The 24,424-nt window shown below is 31.8% G+C and overlaps 2 protein-coding genes across 7 annotated transcripts; both read left to right on the top strand.

Annotated features, from left to right (window-relative positions):
- Positions 1 to 1,726: 1,726 nt before the first annotated feature.
- On the top strand, positions 1,727 to 7,453 carry LOC112525836 (protein BCCIP homolog). 6 transcript variants are annotated; one of them, XM_025136123.1, is made up of 11 exons: positions 1,727 to 1,856; positions 3,480 to 3,523; positions 5,100 to 5,281; positions 5,385 to 5,482; positions 5,579 to 5,803; positions 5,907 to 6,116; positions 6,256 to 6,321; positions 6,425 to 6,514; positions 6,595 to 6,651; positions 6,972 to 7,088; positions 7,172 to 7,352. In XM_025136123.1, the coding sequence occupies exons 3-10, from the start codon at positions 5,125 to 5,127 to the stop codon at positions 7,068 to 7,070; spliced, it is 1,002 nt and encodes a 333-aa protein (XP_024991891.1). In that variant the 5' UTR covers positions 1,727 to 1,856; positions 3,480 to 3,523; positions 5,100 to 5,124; the 3' UTR covers positions 7,071 to 7,088; positions 7,172 to 7,352. The 6 variants fall into 6 exon arrangements, with proteins under 6 accessions (XP_024991891.1, XP_024991890.1, XP_024991892.1 ...); XM_025136124.1 differs by having other exon boundaries at positions 1,742 to 1,856; positions 5,108 to 5,281; XM_025136122.1 differs by lacking the exon at positions 3,480 to 3,523 and having other exon boundaries at positions 1,728 to 1,856.
- Positions 7,454 to 18,852: 11,399 nt separating this feature from the next.
- LOC112525566 (DELLA protein GAI1-like) lies at positions 18,853 to 22,026 on the top strand. The gene is made up of 2 exons (XM_025135746.1): positions 18,853 to 21,060; positions 21,864 to 22,026. The coding sequence occupies exon 1, from the start codon at positions 19,289 to 19,291 to the stop codon at positions 21,014 to 21,016; it is 1,728 nt and encodes a 575-aa protein (XP_024991514.1). The 5' UTR covers positions 18,853 to 19,288; the 3' UTR covers positions 21,017 to 21,060; positions 21,864 to 22,026.
- The last annotated feature ends 2,398 nt before the right edge of the window (positions 22,027 to 24,424 follow it).

The raw sequence follows: 24,424 nt of genomic DNA on the forward strand, positions 1-24,424 counted from the left end.
AATATTTTAATATTTTAAAATGAGATGTTTATCATCTATTTGATTATGTTTATCTGCAGTTAGTTACACAAATTCAAACATGAAGCTTTAATAAGTTGTTCTTACGCACAATTTACTCATAATCTTGAATTTTAAGTAATATGCATCAATAAACAGTACTTCATGCATAAAAAACGTGTTTTTAAGAGTTTTTGTCAAATTTTTTTATAACATGGTATAGATTCAAAGAAAAGTTAATTAAGATGAATTTTTTTTATCAATCAGTTGAGCTTACTCAAGTCTTTGAAGAAATATCAAAGATAAAAACAAGAGAAAAGATGTATTACAGTAATACCAATATTTTCTTTTTATTTTTTCATTTGGTTATAAGACTACCCGCAAGGGCCTTGCAAATGAAATTGTAAATAACGTTTTGTCATAATTGTAGCTGCTATATAAAAAAACAATTGCAAAATTTACAATGACATTGAAAGCCACCTAGGCCATCAACCTCTTCTCCGTTTTTTTTCTTTTTCCTAATTATTTTAATAAATTAATTTTTGTATCAAACAATGAATTTTATAAATTAATAATACTAATATATTTATTAATTACATTAATTATTCTTATATGAAAATATTCTATTTATGTATATATGTTATTAAAAAAAATATATAAATAAAATATAACTAAATTAATTTAAACAGTAAATTAATAATATCAATGTAATGTTTTATTTCTATTTATATACAACATTTTTAATTCAATAAATTTTGTGTTTTGATATAACTTTAAAAAATATGTATTAAATTTAAAACAACAAATTATAAAATAAATAAAATAATTATATTAGATTATTATATTACATATCAACTATTTATCTGAAATTAGTGTTATAAAATAGTTAATAAAGATTATAGTGGGAATCACTTTTGAATGTATAGATGAATTACAAGTGTATAAAAAACAATTATAAAAGTTGATATGATACAATTGAAAATGTAAATGAATTGCAGGATGTGCGGGCCCTTTACCAAACATTTATCCGGTAAGTGTTTACGGATAAAATTTAACATTATTATTTATTTATCATGTAATATTTTAGTCTACCAAAACAACATAGTATTCAACAATTTACCCGGTAAGCGTTTACCTTAGTAAGAGTCTTCACCCTCACTTACCGGGTAAGACTCATGGTTCTTGTCTCACTCTTACCGAGTAAGATTATTAGTCCTTACCATATTCAACCGGTGAAGTAATATGACTTAGGAGCCGTTTACTAAACACTTATCCGGGTGAATAATTACTAAGTCACATTACTTCACTGGATGAATATGGTAAATACCAATAATCTTACTCGGTAAGAGCGAGACAAGGACCATGAGTGTTACCCGGTAGATGAGGGTGACGACTCTTACCACGGTAAGTGCTTACCGGGTAAATTGTTGCATACTATGTCGTTTTGGTGGACTAAAATCTTACCTGATAAGTAAATAACAATGTTAAATTTTACCGATAAACACTTACTAAGTAAGTGTTTAATAAACGACCCGTTTATAATTACTTATCTGGATAAGTGTTTTATAAACGTCAAACGACATCTAATTCTCCTAATAGGATCGGCTCCCATCTGTTATTTTATCGATATCATAACTCAAGGGGTGGTTTGTGTAACATTCATAATTCAACTTTGACCGAATTTACGACATACCACACACACCCTTTCCCTCATTTTCCGACTGCGCTCTTATATCCCTGCAAAACGCCGCCTCTAGCTCCACTGCCGGAGACGGGCGGTCCATCATTGTGACATCCTCTGCCCCCAGCCGCTTGTATTTTCTACACCTTCTTTGGCCACTCCAATCGCTATCTAATCCGTAAGTGCATTTACCATGAACATATCCGGTTTTAATATTTAAATTAGCCTTCGTATAGAAAATTGCCCCAATTCTTCATCACTCTTTCTATTTTCATTTTGGTTGCGGTATATTACGATTATTACCTTTTAATTTGTTTGATTTATGGAATTAGGGTTTTGTTTGAAGGCATATGGTATGGCTATTACAATTTTTATGATTATACAGTGTTTTTATTGTGATGTATGATGTTTTACATTAGCATTTCTGTACTCACAAGATACAACCTTTTTTTTTATACTGTTGATCACTTCCAAAGGCTTGGGTATACTCCAGTTGAGGAACTGAAGAGTGAAGAGTGAAGAGTGATAGTTTAGTTGACCTGAGAAGTCTATGGGGTTAATTCCATCAGGGATCTGATGAGATAAGAGGAAGTTTATACGTACTTGTAATCTAGTTTACATAACCACAAATAAGATGAGAGGAAGGATTTGCATGTAAATGACATTCCGCTATATATGGTTGATGATCCATAAGAATTTAGCAAATGTCTAGAGATTCTTAACTATATTCCTTACTGAAGCATGGAATGTCTCAAGTGTTCCTGCAGCATATATCCAGACCAGGATATCACAAATATACTCCTAGGTTATAAAAATGCATTTTGTGGAACATTCGAGTGAAACAAGAAAAGAAGGCTAAATAGGTTAGCATCTATGTGAGCATACCTGTGCCTAGGGCTGTAAACGAACTGAATGAACATGAACTCGTAGGTTTAACTTAACCGAATGAACATGAATGTTAAACGAATATTTTTTTGTGTTCATGTTCATTCATTAAGAAAATGTGCTTGTTAGTGTTCGTTTATGTTCTTTTGTTAAGATGCTGAACGAACATAAACGAACGAACACAATTGAACATAAACGGACGGACATTACTCATCATTTCGTTCCTCAAAAATTACATTACAAAATGAAAATCAAATGAAAGTCGGGTAAACTTAGAAGGGATAAAAAAGAATTCTTAAATTTAATTTAATTAATGATTTTACATTTAATTCATAATTTATAAATATATTTATACATATAAATGACGTAAACGAACGTTACCGAACATACATGAACGAACGGGGACCATTGTTCATGTTCTTCATTTAACTAAATGAACAAAAAAATATATTCATGTTCGTTCATTTATTTATGAACTTCCTGCCATCGGTTCGTTTACAGCTCTACCTGTGCCACTGCCACATACTCTTGTCTTTGTTGGTATTTCACCGGTGAACATGTTTGTGATTTAATTCCCCCCCCCCCCCCCCNGTGTGTTGTGTTGGTTGTATATGTATGTACGGTTGTTACATGCGTGGGGGATTTGGTTTGAGAAAAAAGAGAAGATCCAAAAAGAAAATGAAAAAAGAAAAAAAAGAAGGTTTCTGTAATGTCACTGAAACTCGTTCAACTGCTTATAGTTAATTTGATGTTAATGAAATTTATACACAATTAATCCTATTAGAGTTGTTACCTTTTGTTGGATTTCCTTGCTCCTTTTGTCCAACCTGATCTTATAGATTTTTTTTTTCTCACTAAACCTCTATGGGATGTAAACAAATCCTAGATCAAGTTAGCTTAAGTTTTTTTATTGCAGATATACACTTGAAGTGGAACTACATCGGTCTTCTGCATTGGGAGGTATGTTCCGCTTTCAATTTCAATCTAGATATCCTCATCACTGTTTTGACTTTTACACCTTATGCCACATGGACTAGTCCCTTCACTTCAAGGTTGAGAATATATCAAGTTTCAGTTTTGTTTGTGCTGTGTATATTTGTATGATGATATGATCTGTCTTAACAGATCACTGTCTGTGCTAATATATTTGTAATAACATCTGTAATGATGTTTCTGTGTATCTGCTGTTCTTGCTATGTATATGTATTGTCACTTGATTTTCTGACATGTTATGATGTATTTAATAAAAATAAAAGATCAAAATTAAAACACAATACAAAAGTTGAGCATGGACTAGGAGCAGCTTCAACCTTTATTTCAGTACAATCAACTTGAATTAATAAAACCTTCAAAATAAGTCGTTAGAGTACTGGAAAAAAATAATATGTCAAACAAGCACTACTATTGTGATTAAAAGTTTAAAACCCCTCGAGCATATCTGTGTGCACTAAAACAAACCGGTGTGCAGTGTGCACAATTCCTTATCTTTCAGAACACGGGTAATGGTAGTGAAAACACGAAGAAACAATGAACCAATCATCGGAAGGCTTTAAGGATAGGTGTGTCTGTTCACGCAGAAAAAGGAGTTCCATTCTCTAACACAACTAACCTAATGTGGTGCCTTGTAGGTTGGCAAAGACATGCATCTTTTGTTGCATACTGTACTTGATTTTCATAGATTCAGTTTAGACTTAGTTCATAAGCAGATGTACTATGCTCTATTATATTTTGAAGTAGTAGATTGCTGTCTGTGTGCATTTTGGAACAAGTTATCATTCAATTCTTTTGCTGGTTAGTTTTGTCTCTATTGTTATCTTGATTGGCATGCTTCTTATACTCACAAGAAATGTAGAGGCTCTATTTACATGTCTGGCTGTCTTTGGATGCTGCCCATAGTGTTTCACGGCTACCATCTGTGGCATATTATTTTCATTTCAGATTTTGTTTTCAGAAACCAGACAGGTTTTCCATTTTCTAAAATAGTTTTCTTTAGTTTGATTAAGCTAGTACAGTGCCTTGTAGTGTGGTAAACAAATCACCTTTTGTTGCTCATTCATTTCATCACTATAGATTTAGTTTAGATTGAGCGCATGAGCTTACTATATTATGCTATATCATATCTTGAAACCTTATTCTATGTGCATTTAGGAGCAAGTTGTCTTTTCAACTTTTCACTAGTTAGTTTTGTCTCTAAAAGTATTATACTAAAACATCACATAGCAAGATCTGTATCCAATGAGACTAATCCCACGAACCATGTAGCGCTAACTTATGCTTAACACACACATGTACACGCACTTTAAACCGCAACAAATTACAAATCAGGTAATGGTGACACTGATAACACTGGGTAGGCTTTATATCACCATGTGTACGTTTCCTCGGCTAGGCCACTTAGGCTGTTCAGTTTCAATTGCTTTAGTGACCCTTTGACTACTCTGCATTTTTAACCACTTTTTGCAATAGTAAATAGTATATTAATATGCTTTGGTTTCCATATTTAGCACTGACTCAAGTTACCATAATCTTTCTGAAGTTTTTTAGGTTGCCATACAATCATAATGCCACGGAAGCCAACAAGAAGAGGCCAGTTAAAGAAGCCCCAGCCTGCCTTCTCTCGTTTGGCTCGTTCTATGGCCTTAGTTACCTCTGCTCGCAAGGTCAAGCAGCAGAGTGTGAATTCTCCAGTACACAGAAAAGTTCCCCCCAAGTTCAATGGTATTTTTGTATGCTGTTGTACTGGCATATTGTATTGATCACTAAAATCTTACTTTCTGGTTCACACGGATTGTGAAAGCTGAATTCTGATTCTTGCTTATAGGTAGCAGCAAGGAGAAACATGATACTACACAAGCAAAGAGAGAAGAGTCACATTCTTCTTCTGAAGATGAGGATTTTTCTTCAGAAGATGACATTGAGGTAACTATATAGTGAGCCTAAGTGCCTAGCAAATTGAAATCTTTATGCATACATTCTATTACAATTATATTTATTTCAGTTTGTTGAGTTTTGAAGGGAGTTGTTCAAGCTGATTTTGCCTTCTTTGACCCAAAACCCGATGATTTCCATGGAGTGAAGGTCCTGATGCAGACCTACCTTGATAATAAAGAGTGGGATCTGAGTGGCCTTGTCGACTTGATATTGCAGCAGACCACTGTAGGAACTGTTATCAAGATCGAAGACGACGAAGACAATGGAGTTTATGGATTTGTTACAGCTCTTAACTTGCAGAGATATAAGGTGAAGGTTAATTTACGGCATTCAACCGTTGGTTGTAACAAGCAGCCTCCAAGAATCTTAATTTTTTTTAATTGCATATAGCTGATGTTGTTTTCTTATCCAGGACTTTAAGTGTATGATGGAACTGAAAGAGTTCCTACTCACAATGTGCCAAGACACAGAAATAAAAGATAATTTGAGATCATATTTAGGAGAGCAAGCAGTAGATGTCGGTCTTCTGATTTCACAACGTGTCGTAAATCTTCCTCCGCAGCTTTTACCACCAATGTATGATGGTCTCTTTGACGAGATCTCCTGGGCTACAGAAGATGAGGTTAGATTAGATGTTATAGGAATTGAAGAGCTTAATCAACGTTTTCTCTATTAATCTTTACCTTTTCATCCTTCCTGAAATAAAACCTCATTTTATCTTCTTTAGGAAACTCATGTATTCTTGTTTTTGTTTTTGGAAGCCAACAAAGGAGCTTAGGAAGTCGTTCTGCTTCAAATATTATCTATTGGTCAGTAAAATCTATAAGGTAAGGTAACCTCACTTTCGCTGATTGTAACGAGTGTTTCTTTTGGTTTACAGTTAGACTATACTCATCTTTTTTTTCTTTTTTTTTCTCTTTGAACCTTTAGCATAAGAATGGAGACCAGAAAAAGAAGGGAAGTAGCTCAAGTGAAGAAGCCATAATCTACTTGAAGCCAGAAGACGAAATATTTCATAATGTACCCCTCTCCTCCTCTCTGTTTTTTAGAACGTCATTGTTCTTTAAATCAGAATTCTGATTGTTTGTCAAATGTTTCAGCTCAGTGCATGGTCCTTCTGCTTTCCCTTGCGCACTCAGCAGGTCACCACCAATGAGGCAAGTTTATTTCGGTTCCATCATATTTTGCTGTTTGAAAATTAAATCCAGATTAACCTGCTAATTCTCGTAGTTGGTGGATCTTGCGTTTAGGACGTGGGCAGGCGTCTCTTTTTTGTCGCATAAAATGTGTGGCTGCAATTTTCCTTTTCCTGTTTTCTTCTTTTTCTCAGTTGTTTCCGGTGGTGTAGTATTTGTATGTGCTTAGTCTCCAAAATTGTTTCTTTCCCAAATCTCACATGTTATGACCATGATTCATCAAGACTATCACTGCATTTGCAGTCAACTTTTATTTAAAATTTTAGCATCTTCTCTTGCAGCTGAAGGATTATCGATCTATGGGTTTAGTCATGGCTGTTAATGCGACCAGCATCCCAACTTTCCGACAACAGTTGCACTCATTAATAGATGAAACATAATAAGTATGCTGCTAGAAGGTATATTTAGCTCTTCCATTACTTATCTGTCGATATCCTACCTTGAAGCTTCTGACATGTTTTCATTTGTTATGCTTCCGCAGATCAGACTCGTTGGGTTCCTTCAATATCTGAAACGACAAACGTTCACAGAAATCTGGTAATGATTGTTCATTATGCAAGTAAAATCATAGGATCAGATTCGTAAAAGGCGGCATGCCTGAAAATTTTGTTTCCCTCATCTTTTTGTTTGGACCTGAATGAGCACTAAAGATTTGTGCACAAGAACATCCCAACAAATTATTTTATGGGCGAACTAACTCAGAAAGCAACGACTTAATGATATTGTAGGCGCTTCAAGCCTTGCGTTTGGAACTCGTGATAGTATTGGCAGGATGTACAAACACCACATTTGGCGTTAAATTATATTGCGACATGACATTAGTGGGACAAACATGCATTTTTTTCTGTCCCACCGAAATAGGCAGAACAAAAGTAAGGAGAATCGAGACAAGATTGGTAGATTATCGTCGAATTAAACACTTCTTTCTCCTGCCTTCCTCTCTTACCTGTCCGGTCCGCATACCAACATCTATTTTGAAAGGTGGTTACTTTGTAAAATAGAAGGGGTTGGAATGGAATACAATCGGGTCCCGGTGAGAATGTGAGTCATGATGAGAAGGGTAAGAAGGGATCTCCACTTTTGGATCAATCATAATTGAAGAGTTCCACTATATCAACACTAATGAAAAATACCGGATCAATTCCTTTCAGAAACGTAATTCATGGGTTGGTTTAAAACTAAAATTGATTAAAAGGTCCAAAACTACTATGCTTTTCACCTTTTTAACTCCTATTTTTACACGATATGTCCTCTGATGAAATATTGGTGTCGAAGGAAAATTGCATTTGGAGCACATGGGGTGGTCTAGTCAGAGAGTTAGTTGTCTTTTAAAAGTTTATGGCATTATGAATGCATTTCACATCAAGGATGGGGTAGGGGGTGGAGATGGGTCAGCTGGTTTTGATGGTCCATTGAGGTTGGTTGGTGTGGGAGTCTTTTCTTTCAAGATTCTTCTGCTGCCATATATAATCTTAGCTTCAATAATTCATTGAGAATGCAATTACAGTTGGGGAACATAAGCATAAAGCAGACAACCAATAAAGAGATGTTTGTCTTGAAATTTAATTATTTGAATGGTGTTTTAAGATGTTTGTGTTATGAGAGGGTCATTGGCCTAACAATATCTGGGTTACCAATGAAGTATAACCTTGATTCACAAACAGTTTTCTTGCATATTTCTAATACAAGATTGGATCTAGAGAAGCATATTTGAAGACCCAAATTACGGATTAATGGAATAAAAATAAAATAAAAGGATGAGTAGAAATTGAAGTTGATGTGTGTGAAGTCTGGTTTTATTGATTTATGTTTTTTTTCCTTTTCAGGTGAAACCCCTGACCCTGAAAAGTGAACCCCATTATTCCATTTTGAGTGAGAAGTGCCTTGTCCACATCAAACACTTCCCACGCCACAACTAACATCTTTCCACTCATTTTGAATCAATCTTTTTTTCTACTCTTTAAATAAGTTTTTCATATTTAACATTAATGACTCATTTGACCTAAAAAAGATTCATTTAGCAAACTTTATATATATATATATATATATATTTGAGATCATGTAAGACCAAAGGTTTTTCGTGAGACCCGTAAGACTATTTCTTAACCCTTGGATTAGATCTCAAATTTGAACATTCATAATCACAACCACGAGACTTCTCAATAATCACAAAATTGTCATCGTGCAGCTTTAGATCATTAGATCATTAGCTTATAAAGTTGATCAATGAACATAAATTAGTTTTACGGGTCTCACGAAAAACCTTTGATCTTACGTGAACCTATATATATATATATATATATATATATATATATATATATATATATATATATATATATATATATATATGGGTTAGGTTCTGGTGAGAATGAAAGTTAAGATGAGAAATGTAAGAAATAATCTTCACCATTGGATGCACATTAAGATGAAATGTATCAAAACGAGATGCACCGAAAATAGTATTGTTTGTTTGGTTCAATCATGTTGCGTATTGCATGTTGACATAGATATTTGTGTGTGTATCCTATTTCAATGGTCATATTGTCCTATTGATGTAAGATTACAGTATTTCCAACAAATTTTTATATAGTTTTCAATGATAAAAAGAAAGCTTTGAAATTTATGTGTTGATGCAAACACATTTATATTTGTATTAAATCACACTATGTAATATGATTTGCGGTTTTGAACTAGGAAATTTAAATTCTTGTTCAAATCGCTTCACATTACATATTATGAAAATAAAATAAATATAATAACATTTATAAATAATTAAAGGTATGTTGATATGGTCCATGAAAACAACCCACTTGTTATGGAGAACAATCAGGTACAATGGTGCATTGGAAATACAGTCGACTTGGTATGGATATTTTTTATTTTTCTTTCCGATTGGATTTTTTTAACTATAATTATTTTACGTATTTTTAGTTTGTTTTCGACGACTTTTTACCACGTATTTGAGACATATTTGAGTATCTCCAACAAGTTCCTTAAAATTTCTCCAAAATGAAGAATCAAAAGTCAAAATCTCCCAAAAAGTTACATTCATCTTTAACGGATTTCCAATTTTGAAGAATTCAACATTGATTATAATATTGAAATATTTCATTTATCTATTAAAATATTATTTCACTCTCTAAATATTTATTTTCAAAGTTTTTTGTCGGTGGTCTCACTTTGTAATCATTTTTTGGGTGTTCTCCATATTTTGAAAAAAAACCCATTCTATTTCCTACTTTTTCTATTTTAGAGATAATTTTAGGGAAGTTGTTAGGAGCAAAAATCCCTATTTTCTTGATTATCTCTATTTTAGAGAAGCCGTTAGAAATGCTCTTAAAACTTTTTATTGTACATACATGTAGATGTTGAATTCACTTTAAATTCTTATTTTTATAAATATTACAGTTGAAATGCATTAGGTATATAACTGCAAAGTGCATAAACCAAATGGGGGTGTGGGCTTTTTTGGTTGTTGGAGGCATATGCAATGCGGTTTACAATTATAGAAAATGCTCAAATCGCATTATAACATCTTAGGTTAATCCTATCAGATACAAACGAGTTTGTTTACATCTGGACTCAGGGTTCTAAAACATATTTGATAAATGAGGTATCTAGTTCCTTATAAAACAATCTTTATTCCCCTCTCAAACCGATGTAGAAGCTTACAATCCACCATTTTCGTAGCCCAACATCCTCGTTGGTACAATAGTCCGATTCCCAACTCTAATACCATTTATAACACCTCAGACCAACTGTACCAGATATTGTCCGCTTTGTCTACACTCAAACTCATGGTTTTAAAACGCATCTAACATATAAGGTATATATTCCATTACAAGACAATCTTAGTCTTCTCACAATCGATGTGAAATATTACACGCATATGTATTCTTTACAGATTGGTCGGCATGATATTTATATTTAATTTGGTTTGTCTAACATTTATTTTTATAACTCATTCAAATTATTATTTTTTTTAACAAGAAGCAAATAATAAATAAATGAATACATATATCCACAAAATTGTCGTCCTCAAGATCGGCAAAATAATTCTTTGAGTCCAAAATTAAATCGAATTATTAAACCCTTTCGATGTGATTTATTTGACAATAATTCATCCACTAATCCAATAATAAATATTAATTAAGTTGGCATGTTATGTTAGTCATAGGATACAAAGCCGGCATTTAAATATTCCTAAATATAAATATTAATATTAATATTTTAATTGTTCATACATTAAATTCTCAATGTACTAAGATTTAACATGCATTAATACATCATCATCATCATCATCATCATCATTATTATTATTATTTAATATACATTTAAGGGAATAACTGGTTTTGGTGTCTGAAATATAAAGAGGGTGTTTGGTTAGAAGTATTAAGTAAAAATTAATCGGAATGAAAAATATATTAAAAAAAAAACTGTTTGATTTTATATAACATAATGTGCCCATTTCACTACAAGACACATATTTTCATTTAAAAATAAATTGAGGAGGAAGTGAAAGTTCATCACCGTTTTCATTTTCATTTCCATTTTAGTTCTCTGTCTGAACCAAAAAGTCCTTGAATTCTATTGTCATTCTTGTTATAATGAAATGTCCTATTGCAACTATGTCTAATAATGTCTATCTTATCCCATTTACTCGAAATTTATTTTAGCACATGCTAAGGCTGAAATCATAAAATGCCATGTATTAACGGAGACGAAAATTAAAATATAAATAAGGGCAAAATGCACAAAATAGCAATCTACTTTCATAAATTTATTTATTATAGCATTGTACTTTCAGTTTTTCTTATTACAACAATGTACTTTAAAACTATTTTTTATGAGGACAATGTACTTTGAAAAATTTACACATTATAACATTGAGTAACCTTTTGATTTAAATTTACCCATTATACTAGGTTTTCATGCCACCTCATTGTCCACGTAGGCTGTCCACATGTACTATAGTGATGTGACTTTCTTGCCATATCATTGTACTTTCAAAATTATTTTATTATGGCATCTAATAGTTCTTATTAAACACTATATTTTTAATTTTAATATTTAGATATTTTATATGTTATTTAATAAATGTATTAAATGAATTAAAAAAAATTCTAAATTATTCATTAATATATCAATATCAATAAAACTAGTAGAAAACAACTTTATCTCGCTAACATTTTTAAAAAATATGTGTTTTTGAAAAAAAAAAATAAGAATTGTTCATTTTTTTTACCAAAAAATATTATCTTTTAAATAATATATTATATTTGTTCAAAAACTTTTTACTTGACGTATAAATATATTAAATTAATTAGACTTTTTTGAATTATTTATTAATATAACAATATTAAAAAAATATAGATAACAATTTATTTCGTTAATATTTTAAAGAGACTTTAAAAGATATGTAGTTATTTGAACAACATAAAATAGGAAAAATTACTTTTTTTACAAACAAAATATATCTCGAAAATAATGTTTCATATTTATTTAATAAATATTTTATTCTAAGAATATTTAATTTGAATGCAACTTAATAAGAAAAAGTAAAAAAAATTGAATTTTTTTTAGATAATAGCAATGAAAAATGAAAATCACTAATAATAATTTGAAATAAGTTTTTATTTTAATTTTAGTTAAGTCATCAAAATGATGTGGCATCCACATCGCCTCATTAAAGCCACACAAACAAAAAAAGTCAAAGGGTTAACCGGTTTAAAAGGTAACAGGTTACCCATTGCTATTATCGGTAGATTTTTTAAAATACAATGTCTTAATAAAAAATAATTTGAAAATACATTGTTGTAATAAAGAAAAACAAAAGTAGAATGATATAATAAGAAATTTTATGAAAGTAAGTTGTTATTTCATGCATTTAACCCTGTAAATAAAACGGGAACATCTTACATAATATATGTAAATTAGCTTTGAAAACTCAAGATTTAAATTGTTGCAGGTTCGGTAAGATAGGATGGTTGCAATACCACAACTCGATGCATTATTACTTCCATTCCATTTCATTTTCTCAAGCAAATGACACAACCCGTTTATCTAACCGCACATTTCATATAAAAACATACACACACATATGGAAAAAACCGTGTAACAATGAATAGTAACTTAAAATCAAATTCGTGAAATTATTTTTATAATATGTGTTTGTATATGTGACATGTCACATGTGTACATCTCATGGATGGATGGATGGATGGATGTATGTATGTATGGATGTAAGGGAGGTAAATTAATATTTGTAGATGTAGGGTTTGGAAATAGAAAATTAGCTGCAGTTTCATTTGATTGGAAGGGTGGGTCCGGTATGACACGTGTTGGAATCACATGGTGGGACTAGCTGGTGTTGATTATGCGTCAGGTCAGTTGGGGTCTTTCAGTCTTATGATGGACCTGCAATCGTCACATGCAACTTATCTATAAACAACTGTAGCTCAAGGTACAACTCCAACATGCATGCTTGTTCTCTTGCAGGTCTATAATTCATTTTTTTAAACCATTTCTTTTTTATTTTCAAATTAACATTTAAATTATAAAAAATGATAAATTATAAAAATAATTCGAGTTAATATTATACTCTCTCTAATTATAGATTCTTATAAGGAAAAAATCATCTTCATTGGCACTTCTTAATTATAAGCCAAAAAAACAACCATATCAATATTATTATTAAAAGCATCTCCTACAATTATATTAAAATAAAGATTTAGTATTTTTTGATCCAACAGTTACACTAAAACATATACTAAATTAGAGTAAAGAAAATATAGAGTGAAAATCTTCAAATTTTGATAGCTTTCTGAAAAACTATATGATAGATAAAAATAATACTTTAATTATATTCCATCAATAAGAGCGATTGAAAATATATGTTTACGAAAGATAAATAATATTTTAATAAATTTATTTAATATTTTAGTAATATAGTTAATAGTAGAAATTATTTAGATACAACTGTTGGAGTTAGATATAATTTGATTTTTTTATATAAATTTGGACTTTTAATCCTTTATTCTAGAAAATTACACAAATTTTGACTTGTAGGTCACCCATTTTTTGCCATTAATTTTGTATGAAATAACATTTTAATGGTTTTTCTTATATTTTTATATCGATATTAATATTATATGAATATATATATATATATATATATGGGACCGGCAAAAAGAAAAGTAATTTGACAATTTGTATCCGGATTTCATTTCTTTGTAAAATGGTATTAGTAGAGTTCTAAAACAATTTTGTAACCTTAAAAAAAGAACGAAAAAAGATTTAGGTTACATTATTTTGGAAATCTTTTCCAGAAAGAAACGTTAAGCAATATTCAGTGACATTAAAAATAAATCTAGACAAATCATAGGATGCTTAGATAATTTACTTTTAAGATTTGATATGAGTTATGACAGAGCACCTTAGAGATTAATGTGGATTTCCTTTTCGTAAATCAACACATGTGATTCTTGGCGTAAAACTCCTAAATCTAATATGTGATTCTTAATAGAAAATATAGATAATATTTCTTTAAGAAATTTATAAAAATAGTCATTTTCAAGGATCAAATTCATCTCTTACCATTTATCTCGGCAAAGAATATCACCAACTCAACAAGTGGTACCTCCCTAACTTGCGGAGGAGCTAAATCACAAAAAATAAATTTAAAAGTTCAATTTTCATCCACTTGTGGAGGTGCCATTTGCAGACCTGTGTGAAAAGTGATTTTTTTTTTGTCTTTAATTCATCCGCGAGTCATGAGGTACCATTTGTATAAACCACTCATATTTGTACAAACCGTGCTAACCATCTTCGTCCGTCGATTTCATTGTTTTATCTTATGAAATTGTTTCATATAATATATTTTTTTTGATAAAGTTGTTTCATATATGGTTATGAAATTTTAATGAAACTGTTTCGTGTATTTTTCTAAAATTAATATAATGAAGACGATAATATCTATAATTAACATCCTCCACAATTATGATTGGTTGAATGAGGTTTGTAGTTTGTACAAATAACGTGGTTTGCAAAATAAACCTCCTATATATAGGGTTGGGTTCACGTGAGACCAACCTGCTTTTTAAGACCCATGAGACCACTTTTTTACATTTAAAACTTTACAGCAAAACGCTGTGAAGGTAAAAAAACCAAACCTTCACAGGAAAAACACTGCGAAGGTTACCTTCACAACGTTTATCTATGAAGTTTCAAGTATAAAAAAATGGTCTCACAAAATCAAACTGGTCTCATGTGATTCAAAATCTCTCTCTCTATATATATATCATAATTATTTAAGGTATTTTTAAAAATAAGAGTTATAAAATATTTGTTAAAAGAAATAAGATGAGTATTTTAGGAGGGAAAGAGTACAATTATTCATCCAAACAAAAACAGCAACTAGGAGTGGTAATGGTAATGGTAATGGTAATGGTAGTGGTAGTACTACCATACTAATGCTTGGTGGGGCAACCTGCCTTCATTTCCCATTTATTTCCTTCTATCATGATTCATAACCACACCACTCCACTCCAATTTTTATCATATCATATCATATTTACAAACTGAATTTCAAGATTCCTTTTAAATTCATGATATTGTAATTTCATTATTCTATTAATCTCATTTGGTTTGAAGTATCTTTCTATAACGTTAAGTTTATTTCTGATTTATACCATAAGCATGTTTACGATTTCATATTCGTTTTTGAGATCCACTAATATTCAATCCCATGAGGAATTACGGTTCATTTTGAATATTGTATATGGTTGTGTGATTGTGTTTTTGGCCAACTTGTGTTCACATAATTAGAGCTACATGTTTATTTTTCTGAGAGATAATATAATAACAACACAAAATGGCCAGCTAAAATGAGAGGTGTAGTTAATGGTGCACACTGTACTATTGGTATTGAAGGACCTACATTTTGAATAAACAAAAGTTACGAGGGAGGGGAATGCGAATACCCTTTCATGGACAGGAAAATCAACCAATCACGAAGAAGGGTAAGTGAAAACATAAATAAAGGTGAATTAAAGTCAGAATAACAGTATGTTATCGGCATTTCTATGATGGTCAAATTAATAGGAATAATGACACTTCCATTCAATATGTTTGACCAAAAATAGACGCCCACGACTAATCCATGTGTACTCGTTTTTTCATTACATAACACATGTGAGCCAACCACCGATATTTAATGAATGAAGTCGACACCACTTTCATCATCTTCTTCAGTGGCTCGCAATATGTTGTGAACAAGATCCAAGAATCCTGAACCAGTGGTACATTTCGTCGATTGTTTAGAATTTGTCATGACACATTACCTATAACATCCCTGGTAGATGATTATAGTTGGCACAAACACACAAACACCCGTTTTGTACGAAAAAGGAGCAAAGCATGTTGAATCCATAAATGACTATTGTGCCATCAACTTTAACTCAAAATGACATCTCATGATGGACATGCCAATTTCATATATGACGTTTTCCCAACTACACCCAGATTCACTGTCACAACCATGGAAAAGGTCATAAAAACTTGACGCAAGTTGATAACACGTTTATTTTTGTCGCTCTATATCATATCAGCTCACCAGTAACTTTCTGTTGAATACAAGAACATTTAACCATGAGTGCAAAATGCATACAAGAGTTGAATCGTTTAAAATATATCATACACAAATACTTTCACAGATACATAATACTGATTTTTTTTAATAAAAAAATGATAAAACAAACCATGTTGTCGAAAGTGCAATTATTGATCAAGCTTGTTTTCTCCCATACATCACATGATCAAAGTTGAAGTCTATGGTACTCATCATTTAATTAAACACTATAACCACTTTATTTTTGGTGAAAAAAAGGAAATAAAAAATTATGGGGTTTTATTGATAATTCAAGAATACAATATAAGGTTATGATGTGGTATTGTACTTTGTGATTCCAATGTTGTACAACATGTTTAGGGCAAAAAAACCATGTTTAGGAATTGGGATATTCATAGTAAAAATGACACCATGTTTTTTTTATTTTCATACCATGTTTGGAAATTCTAATTTATTATCACATCATTAAATAAAGCAATTTTGCTTAATTGTTAGTTAAATATCTGATATCACATCTTTTAACTCATTATACATTTAAATCAATGTTCCAAAACTAGAATACAAACTGTTATTTTAACATCTATATGTACATAAATAAATGTAACTTTTTTTATCTGGTAGAATTTAATTCAAACTTTTCGTTAATAATGATTATTTCATTTTGGGTTACAAATTCTAATGCTTTTAGTTAAAATTGTACGTAATAATGAAACATTTGATGAAAAGTTAATTATAGAAACTAAACAATGTCGTTGACAGAAGTAACATCTATATCAGTATTTGTTTATATTTGTATTTTTTTTGCCACAATTATCGACTAATTAAATCAAGATTCTTATTAAATCTATAACCGAGTGGCTTACAATTTTTTTTTTGTGAGTATATATCTTTTTAAACCAATTAAAAACAAATGAAATAATGTTTCATACAAAATTAAACGTTAGAACCAAAGTTTTTGTGCAAGAAATTTAAAAATGTGTAATTAAGAACTCACGTATAATGATAATCACTCATAAAACTATACTTCTTTACGTATAAAACCTACTACCGGAGATGTTTTAAGAGATCTCCAATGCAAGGTTCTTATAAGTAAAAAATCAATATTGTAGAGAGTTTTTAGCATCTATAATGGAGGTTCTTATAAGAACATTTTTTTTTGTTGCCACCTCAATTCAATCTCATCAAATTAAGAACTCAGATAAAAACCCACAATGATAGTTCATATAAGAGCATTTCTAATGCAAGGTTCTTGTTAGCAAAAAATGCAGTAGCTTGTACCATTATGAAAATGTGTTTGAATAAAAACATTGGTTTTCACCATGAAGTTTATGATATTTTACTTATTTTATTTTTTTGATTTATAATTATTAATATAATAATTTTGATGTTGAAAGAATCCACAAGACCCGTAAAAAAAAGAGATTCTTATAAGAACCATCATTATCAACTTTTAAAAGAGTTTTCTTAATTTGATGAGTTGGAGATGTGTTAACAGTAAAAAGTGTAAAAAATAGGTTCTTATAATTAACATCCATTGAAGATGCTCTTAAGAACCTCTTTTTTGTGGGTCTCCTATATTTTTTTCAATATTCATAAATTATTAAACATATAATAGAAAATGTTATTTAACACCAACTTCATGATAAGAATCAAGGTTTTTTGTCTAAAAACTCAAAAGACGTGAGATTCTTATAAGAACTCTTCACAATAATTGTTGTACAAGTCATTTAACTTTTAACTTACAAGAATCTTGCATTAGAGATGCAATTGAACTTGGTTTTTACCTCGAGGTTTGATATGAAATGACAATTTATTATTATTTTTTATACTAGAAGGGTACTCGCGCAATGCAGCGAGATACATCTTGATTTTAATATTTCATTTTATTATTTATCTTAGTCGATGTTATAATATGGTTTTATGTAATTTTGAAAAAAAAACGATAATGTTTTTATTTTTGAATAAAATATAAATCTGAAGATATCATTAAAATTAGACAAAAATATATCGATATTAGTATCAAATTAACTATTTAAAATTCATAAATTTTGTGTAATTTTTTATTATAATTTAATTTAGGTTCAATAACGAAGTAATTTATATTTGGTTTAATAATATAATTATTTTATAAAGATAATAATTAATTATTTTGTTATAACTCGATAATTATCCTAATTATATTTTAGATTTTTTATATTTTAAAATAAGATGTTTATCCGAAGTTAGTTACACGAATTCAAACATGAAGCTTCAATAAGTTGTACTTATGAATAATTTACTTGTAATCTTGAATTTTAAGTAATATGCATCAGTATACAGTACTTYATGCATAAAAAATGATTTTTAARAGTTTTTGTCAAATACTTTATAATATAGTATAGATATTTTATTAACTTTTATATTCAATATAATAATTATTTAACTTATATTATACATAAGATTTATAAAATATATTCTTATAAAAGCTACCGTTATAAAGTTGATGACTTATAAATATGTTGTGTACTCCGTTAAACGACTTTTATATCGGCTTACCCAAATCAAACTTATTACAAGGACCGTATTTTAACCTAGACTCGATTTAATTTGTATATGGGTACGAGTAGCGAGGAGTGAGTAGTAGTAATATATTCCGATGAAGATTGGGGGTTGAGGTGTGTTGGGGTTGTGTTGTGTTGTGTTGTCCGCCTGTTGGTCCATTGGGGGTCGCGCCCACCCCTCACGAGCCTTCCTTCCTTCATCTCCACACCACTTGTATTCGCTGTACTATTTTTATGCTTCCACCTATCATCTCTCTCCCTCTTTCTCTTTCTCTTTCTCTTTCACAAATCACTCCCACTCGCAACCTTTCACCCAATCACCAATGCTCAGATTCTTCATCCATTCACTATTTGTTAATCCTTAGCCCTTTTCTTCATCCCCAATCGCAGAATTTAAGATACACAGACCTTGATTTGATTCAAAACAAATATGAAACGAGATTACCCACAACAGAATTACACTTTCTTTAATGGCGCCAGTTCCATTTCAGCTGCTGCTGGTAGTGGTAGTGGTAGTAGTGGTGCTGGGTTTTCGGATTTGAGGTCGGAGGTCACCGGGAAATCTAAGATGTGGGATGAAGAACAAGATGCCGGCGTTGATGAGTTGTTAGCGGTTCTTGGTTACAAAGTTAAGTCGTCTGATATGGCTGATGTCGCGCAAAAGATCGAGCATCTTGAGGGGGTTTTGGGTAACGATGATGGGTTGTCTCAGCTCGCCTCCGATTCTGTTCATTATAACCCTTCCGATCTATCGTCGTGGCTTGAGTCCATGATTTGCGAGCTTAACCCCACCGTTCAACCGCTCGATGATTCATTTGTCAATGGTGTTACTCCCACCGGAACCACCGCTGTAACCTCGTTGGCTGTCGACTCCTCTTCTGGATTCGTGGATGATCTTCAAGCGATCCCTGGAAACGCGATTTACCCTCCGACCAAAAAACAAAAACCCTCGTCTCCATCATCTGGAGCTTCCTCCTCGTACCAGCCGAACCCGATAGTCCTCGTCGATTCACAGGAAAACGGGATCCGACTTGTTCACACTCTGATGGCTTGCGCCGAAGCCGTCCAGCAAGACGACCTCAAAGTCGCAGAGACCTTGGTGAAACAAGCTGGAATTTTAGCCGTGTCTCAAGCCGGCGCCATGAGGAAAGTCGCGACGTATTTTGCCGAAGCCCTTGCTCGGAGAATTTATCGGCTATGCCATAAAACGCCACAAGATTCGCCGGCGTTCCAAGATCTTCTTCAGATGCACTTTTACGAAACTTGCCCTTACCTCAAATTCGCCCATTTTACAGCAAATCAAGCCATATTAGAAGCTTTTGCAGGTAAGAAGCGGGTTCATGTGATCGATTTTAGCATGAAACAAGGTATGCAGTGGCCGGCTTTGATGCAAGCTTTGGCTCTTAGACCCGGTGGTCCGCCTACGTTTCGGTTAACCGGAATTGGTCCACCTTCAGGTGATAATACGGATCATTTGCAGGAGGTGGGTTGGAAATTGGCTCAATTGGCTGATACAATTCATGTGGAGTTTGAGTACAGGGGTTTTCTTGCTGAAAGCCTGGCTGATCTTGAACCGGCGATGCTTGATTTAAGAGAAGGAGAAGTTGTTGCAGTTAACTCGGTTTTTGAGTTGCATCAATTGTTGGCCAGACCGGGGGCCGTCGAGAAGGTTTTGTCGGCGGTGAAGGAGATGAAGCCGGAGATTTTAACGGTGGTGGAGCAAGAAGCTAATCATAACGGACCGGTATTCTTAGAGCGGTTCACCGAGTCTTTACATTACTATTCCACCCTTTTTGACTCGCTTGAGAGCAGCGGCAACGGCGGCGGAGGTGTGGACGGTGGTGGTATTGCGGCGGCGAGTAATCAAGATAAGATTATGTCTGAGGTGTATTTGGGAAAGCAGATCTGTAACGTGGTTGCGTGTGAAGGACCAGACCGAGTTGAACGGCACCAGACGTTGACTCAATGGAAAACCCGATTCGAGTCGTCTGGGTTTGAAGCGGTTCATCTGGGTTCCAACGCTTACAAGCAAGCTAGTATGTTGTTGGCTCTGTTCGCCGGCGGCGACGGCTACAGAGTGGAGGAAAACAACGGTTGTTTGATGTTGGGTTGGCATACTCGACCGCTGATCACCACGTCGGCTTGGAAGCTCCGATGATGTGGAGCGAGTTGACTCAGAAGGAAAAAGAAATTGCTGAGTTGGTGAGTTGGAAAAACTAAGACCCAAAAGCTTGGGTTTTTTGTTTATTTTAATTACCAAAGTAATTTTTTTAAGTGTTTTTTATTTTAAATTGGGAGCTTGGGGGGTAAAATTGGAATTAGTTTAAGATGTGTGAGTTGAATGGAATCTTGTAATTTTATCAAGGCGTTGAATGAAAATAGGGACGATGTGAATTTTATAGCACCTATAACTTGCTTTATAAATAATGACTTTTTTACCCCTTGCTCCTTCTTGATCTTTTAAATTTTTTGTAAGAATATAATAATAATAATAATAATAATAATAAATAAATGAATTATTAAAATGAAGAGGTGGATCGATAGATTCAATTATGAAGTCGCAAGTCCCTATCCATCCTATGCATTTCTTTATATAAGTAATCGAGGAATAAAGCAACCTCCCAACTTTCTTTTCATACTCAATAAATAAATTATTATAATCCACAGAAAACGACTTCATCCATTTTTTATAACTTTCGTCAATGTTCATTATAGTCTCTATAAACATCAATAACGTATGAATCTAATTAAAGTGACTACACGTATGACTTTTTGACTTAAAAATCACCATTTTCTTCATTCAAATGGGTCTCTAAACAATTTCTCTTCACCTAAATGTCACTATTTCCGTAATATCCACGATGAACCTAGTTAAAGACCAATAATTCAACATAAATATACAAATGCAATGGTCAGGTCTATAATTGTAACGGTAAACTGGTTGAATTTGACATTTTTCTGTCTTTTTAGCTACATATGTAATATAACAAACTCGTTTATTGCAGATGTACCAACATATGGGTCAATCAAGGATAAAAATGGTTAGGAGAGCGATTTGAACAGGTGAAACGAACATATATGTGTATAAATATGTGTGCGATGAATTGAATATTAGGTATGTTACTTTAGTTTTGTTATTAATTAAGGAACAAGTATGAGTTTGAATTCAATTTTGTTGTACTTTTTTTTTTATCCCAAGAGAATTTTATATTATTTAAATTTAAAGTAATTGTGTTTCCGTATTGTGAAGATAAATTAATTTTTTTGCAGATAAATATTGATTATGTAGGGGGGTACCTAAAGGCTAGGTGTAGGTAGCTGTGTGTATATAAAGGGCAGGAATTTTATGTACTTAAATCAGTCAACTATTTCGCTAAATGTATTTCTTTTACGTTACTCATAAATACATTTTTATTTATTAACTAGTTATATACCCATGTAATGTGACACGAGCCGATAAAAATGCAAATTTTCACCTTGAGTTGTATTGTTTGTGTAAAAATCATATTCTTAAATATACACATGCAAAAAACTATGTTACAAACTATATTAAAACATAGTAAGTGAAAATATGTCACAAAATAGTAAAATGAAAATACCTCATTATTAGAATTTTGATAAAAATGCAAATCGTCACCACCGTAAGTTATTTGGTTTGTGTAAATATCATATTCCTAAACATATACATGCAAAAAAAACCTATATTTTACAAACTAGCAAGTTAAAATATGTCGCAAAATAGTAAGTGAAAAAACCTCAGAGTAATCGTCTTTCCAAATTATAAAGAGAAAATATTGAAATGATTATTTGTGAATGGAAATACAAATTTCACTTCTCTTTTTATAGCAATAGTAAAATACATATCATGTTTTTCAATATATTACTTACCTGTTTGTTTATTTAAGTTAGATTTATAAATATACTGAAAATAATATAATAAATAAGAAAAGAAATAAAATGCTACTAAATTCAAAATTATAAATGATTATTCTTATTATATTGTATAAACAATATATTTACGTATGTATATGTTTTTATTATATTGTTAAAATTAAATCTTTTGATCCTTTTAATTTAACCATTTCTAGTCATGCGTGTCACGATTCAAAAAGAAAAGTCAGGGGTGTCATCATTTTCAAGGCTATTTACATATATATTGACTTATAATATTGGAATTTGCACACATATTTCTTTGACTTTTAATATTGGAACTTATACCTTAAACTGCACCCTAAACCTATGGGGGGAGGGGTGCAAATAACAACCCCTTCTTAGCTATAGTTTATAATTTTTTTTGTTATTCTCATCCCTCAAACAAAGTGACTGCTTACTTACATGTTACAACTTAACAGGCTTAATGGACTACATGGCTCATTCGCACAACTATTTTTGGTTGTTTACTACGGGTTTAATAAAAAAATTACATAGCTTATTCATACAGTTGAAATACTTAGTTATCGAGATTCCGTCGTCCAAAATTACCTTCCCTACCCCTTGTTAAAACACGCACCATATGAAAAAGAAGATAATCTGGCATCCCTTGCACTCTATGTTCTCATCACCCTCTCTTCTTTTTCCTCCAGCGATGGCGACCTCATCGCCGGACGTCACCCTCTCTCCTTCTTCCTCCACGATGACGACCTCATCGTCGAACGTCAACCTCTCATCACCCTCACTTTTGCACAAACCATGTGGTTTACCCCCAAAATACTCCTGGGTTTCCAGGTTTTCTTTTTCTTCAGATGACAACTAATTTATCAATCAATCATTAACTTATCAACTATTTTTGAAACCGGATCTGAATTTTACCAATACCAAGTGTTAAAAAAAGACCAAAGCAACTGGAAGTTGAAGTCCTCATATCCAACCTAAATCCCACTTTCTATGCATGTTGTATGCTTTAAAAAGAAGCCAAAGAATGAAAGACAAAATGGAAGAAAGATTTATTTGGACCGTTAATTAAAAAAACAATTATTTGATTATCTATCGTATCTTCAATTTTTTGGGCAAATAATTATTGTTTTTGATTTTCTTTACATATTATGTCTGAGCTTGAATTTTTGTCTGATTTTGGATGTTAATATTACTTTTGAGGTTAGATTGTTTTTGAGTTTGAAATTGTATTATATCTAAACTTTAGATCAGTGATTTTGATTTGGTTTAGGGTTTTGGTGGTGAGATGATGGTGTTTTCATCGAGAAAAAACCTTGTCAGAGGGGACGGGATGTTCATGTCCTTGACATCACAGTAAAAGAGGGGTCACTCAATAGTTAAAGATAACAACCATTATTGACAAGGGGATAATTCAATAAAGTAATTCAACCATAGAGACCGGAAACCGTTATACAAGTGCAATTGTAAGTACACATTTTGTTACCATTTAAAAATAGAGAGAAGATCCGTTAAAGCACCAAACCACAAATACGAAAAACTTGAAATTTTATAAGAAAATGATTGATTTTAAAGCACAGGTAATTACATTATTATATAAAAAATCATTAAAATAACAATGCTTAATTTAAAAAATAAAAAAACTAATGGCCACTTGTTAGATTGCAACTAAGCT

The sequence above is a fragment of the Cynara cardunculus genome (assembly GCF_001531365.2).
Source record: "Cynara cardunculus var. scolymus isolate 2C chromosome LG 13, CcrdV1, whole genome shotgun sequence".
NCBI lineage: Eukaryota > Viridiplantae > Streptophyta > Magnoliopsida > Asterales > Asteraceae > Cynara > Cynara cardunculus.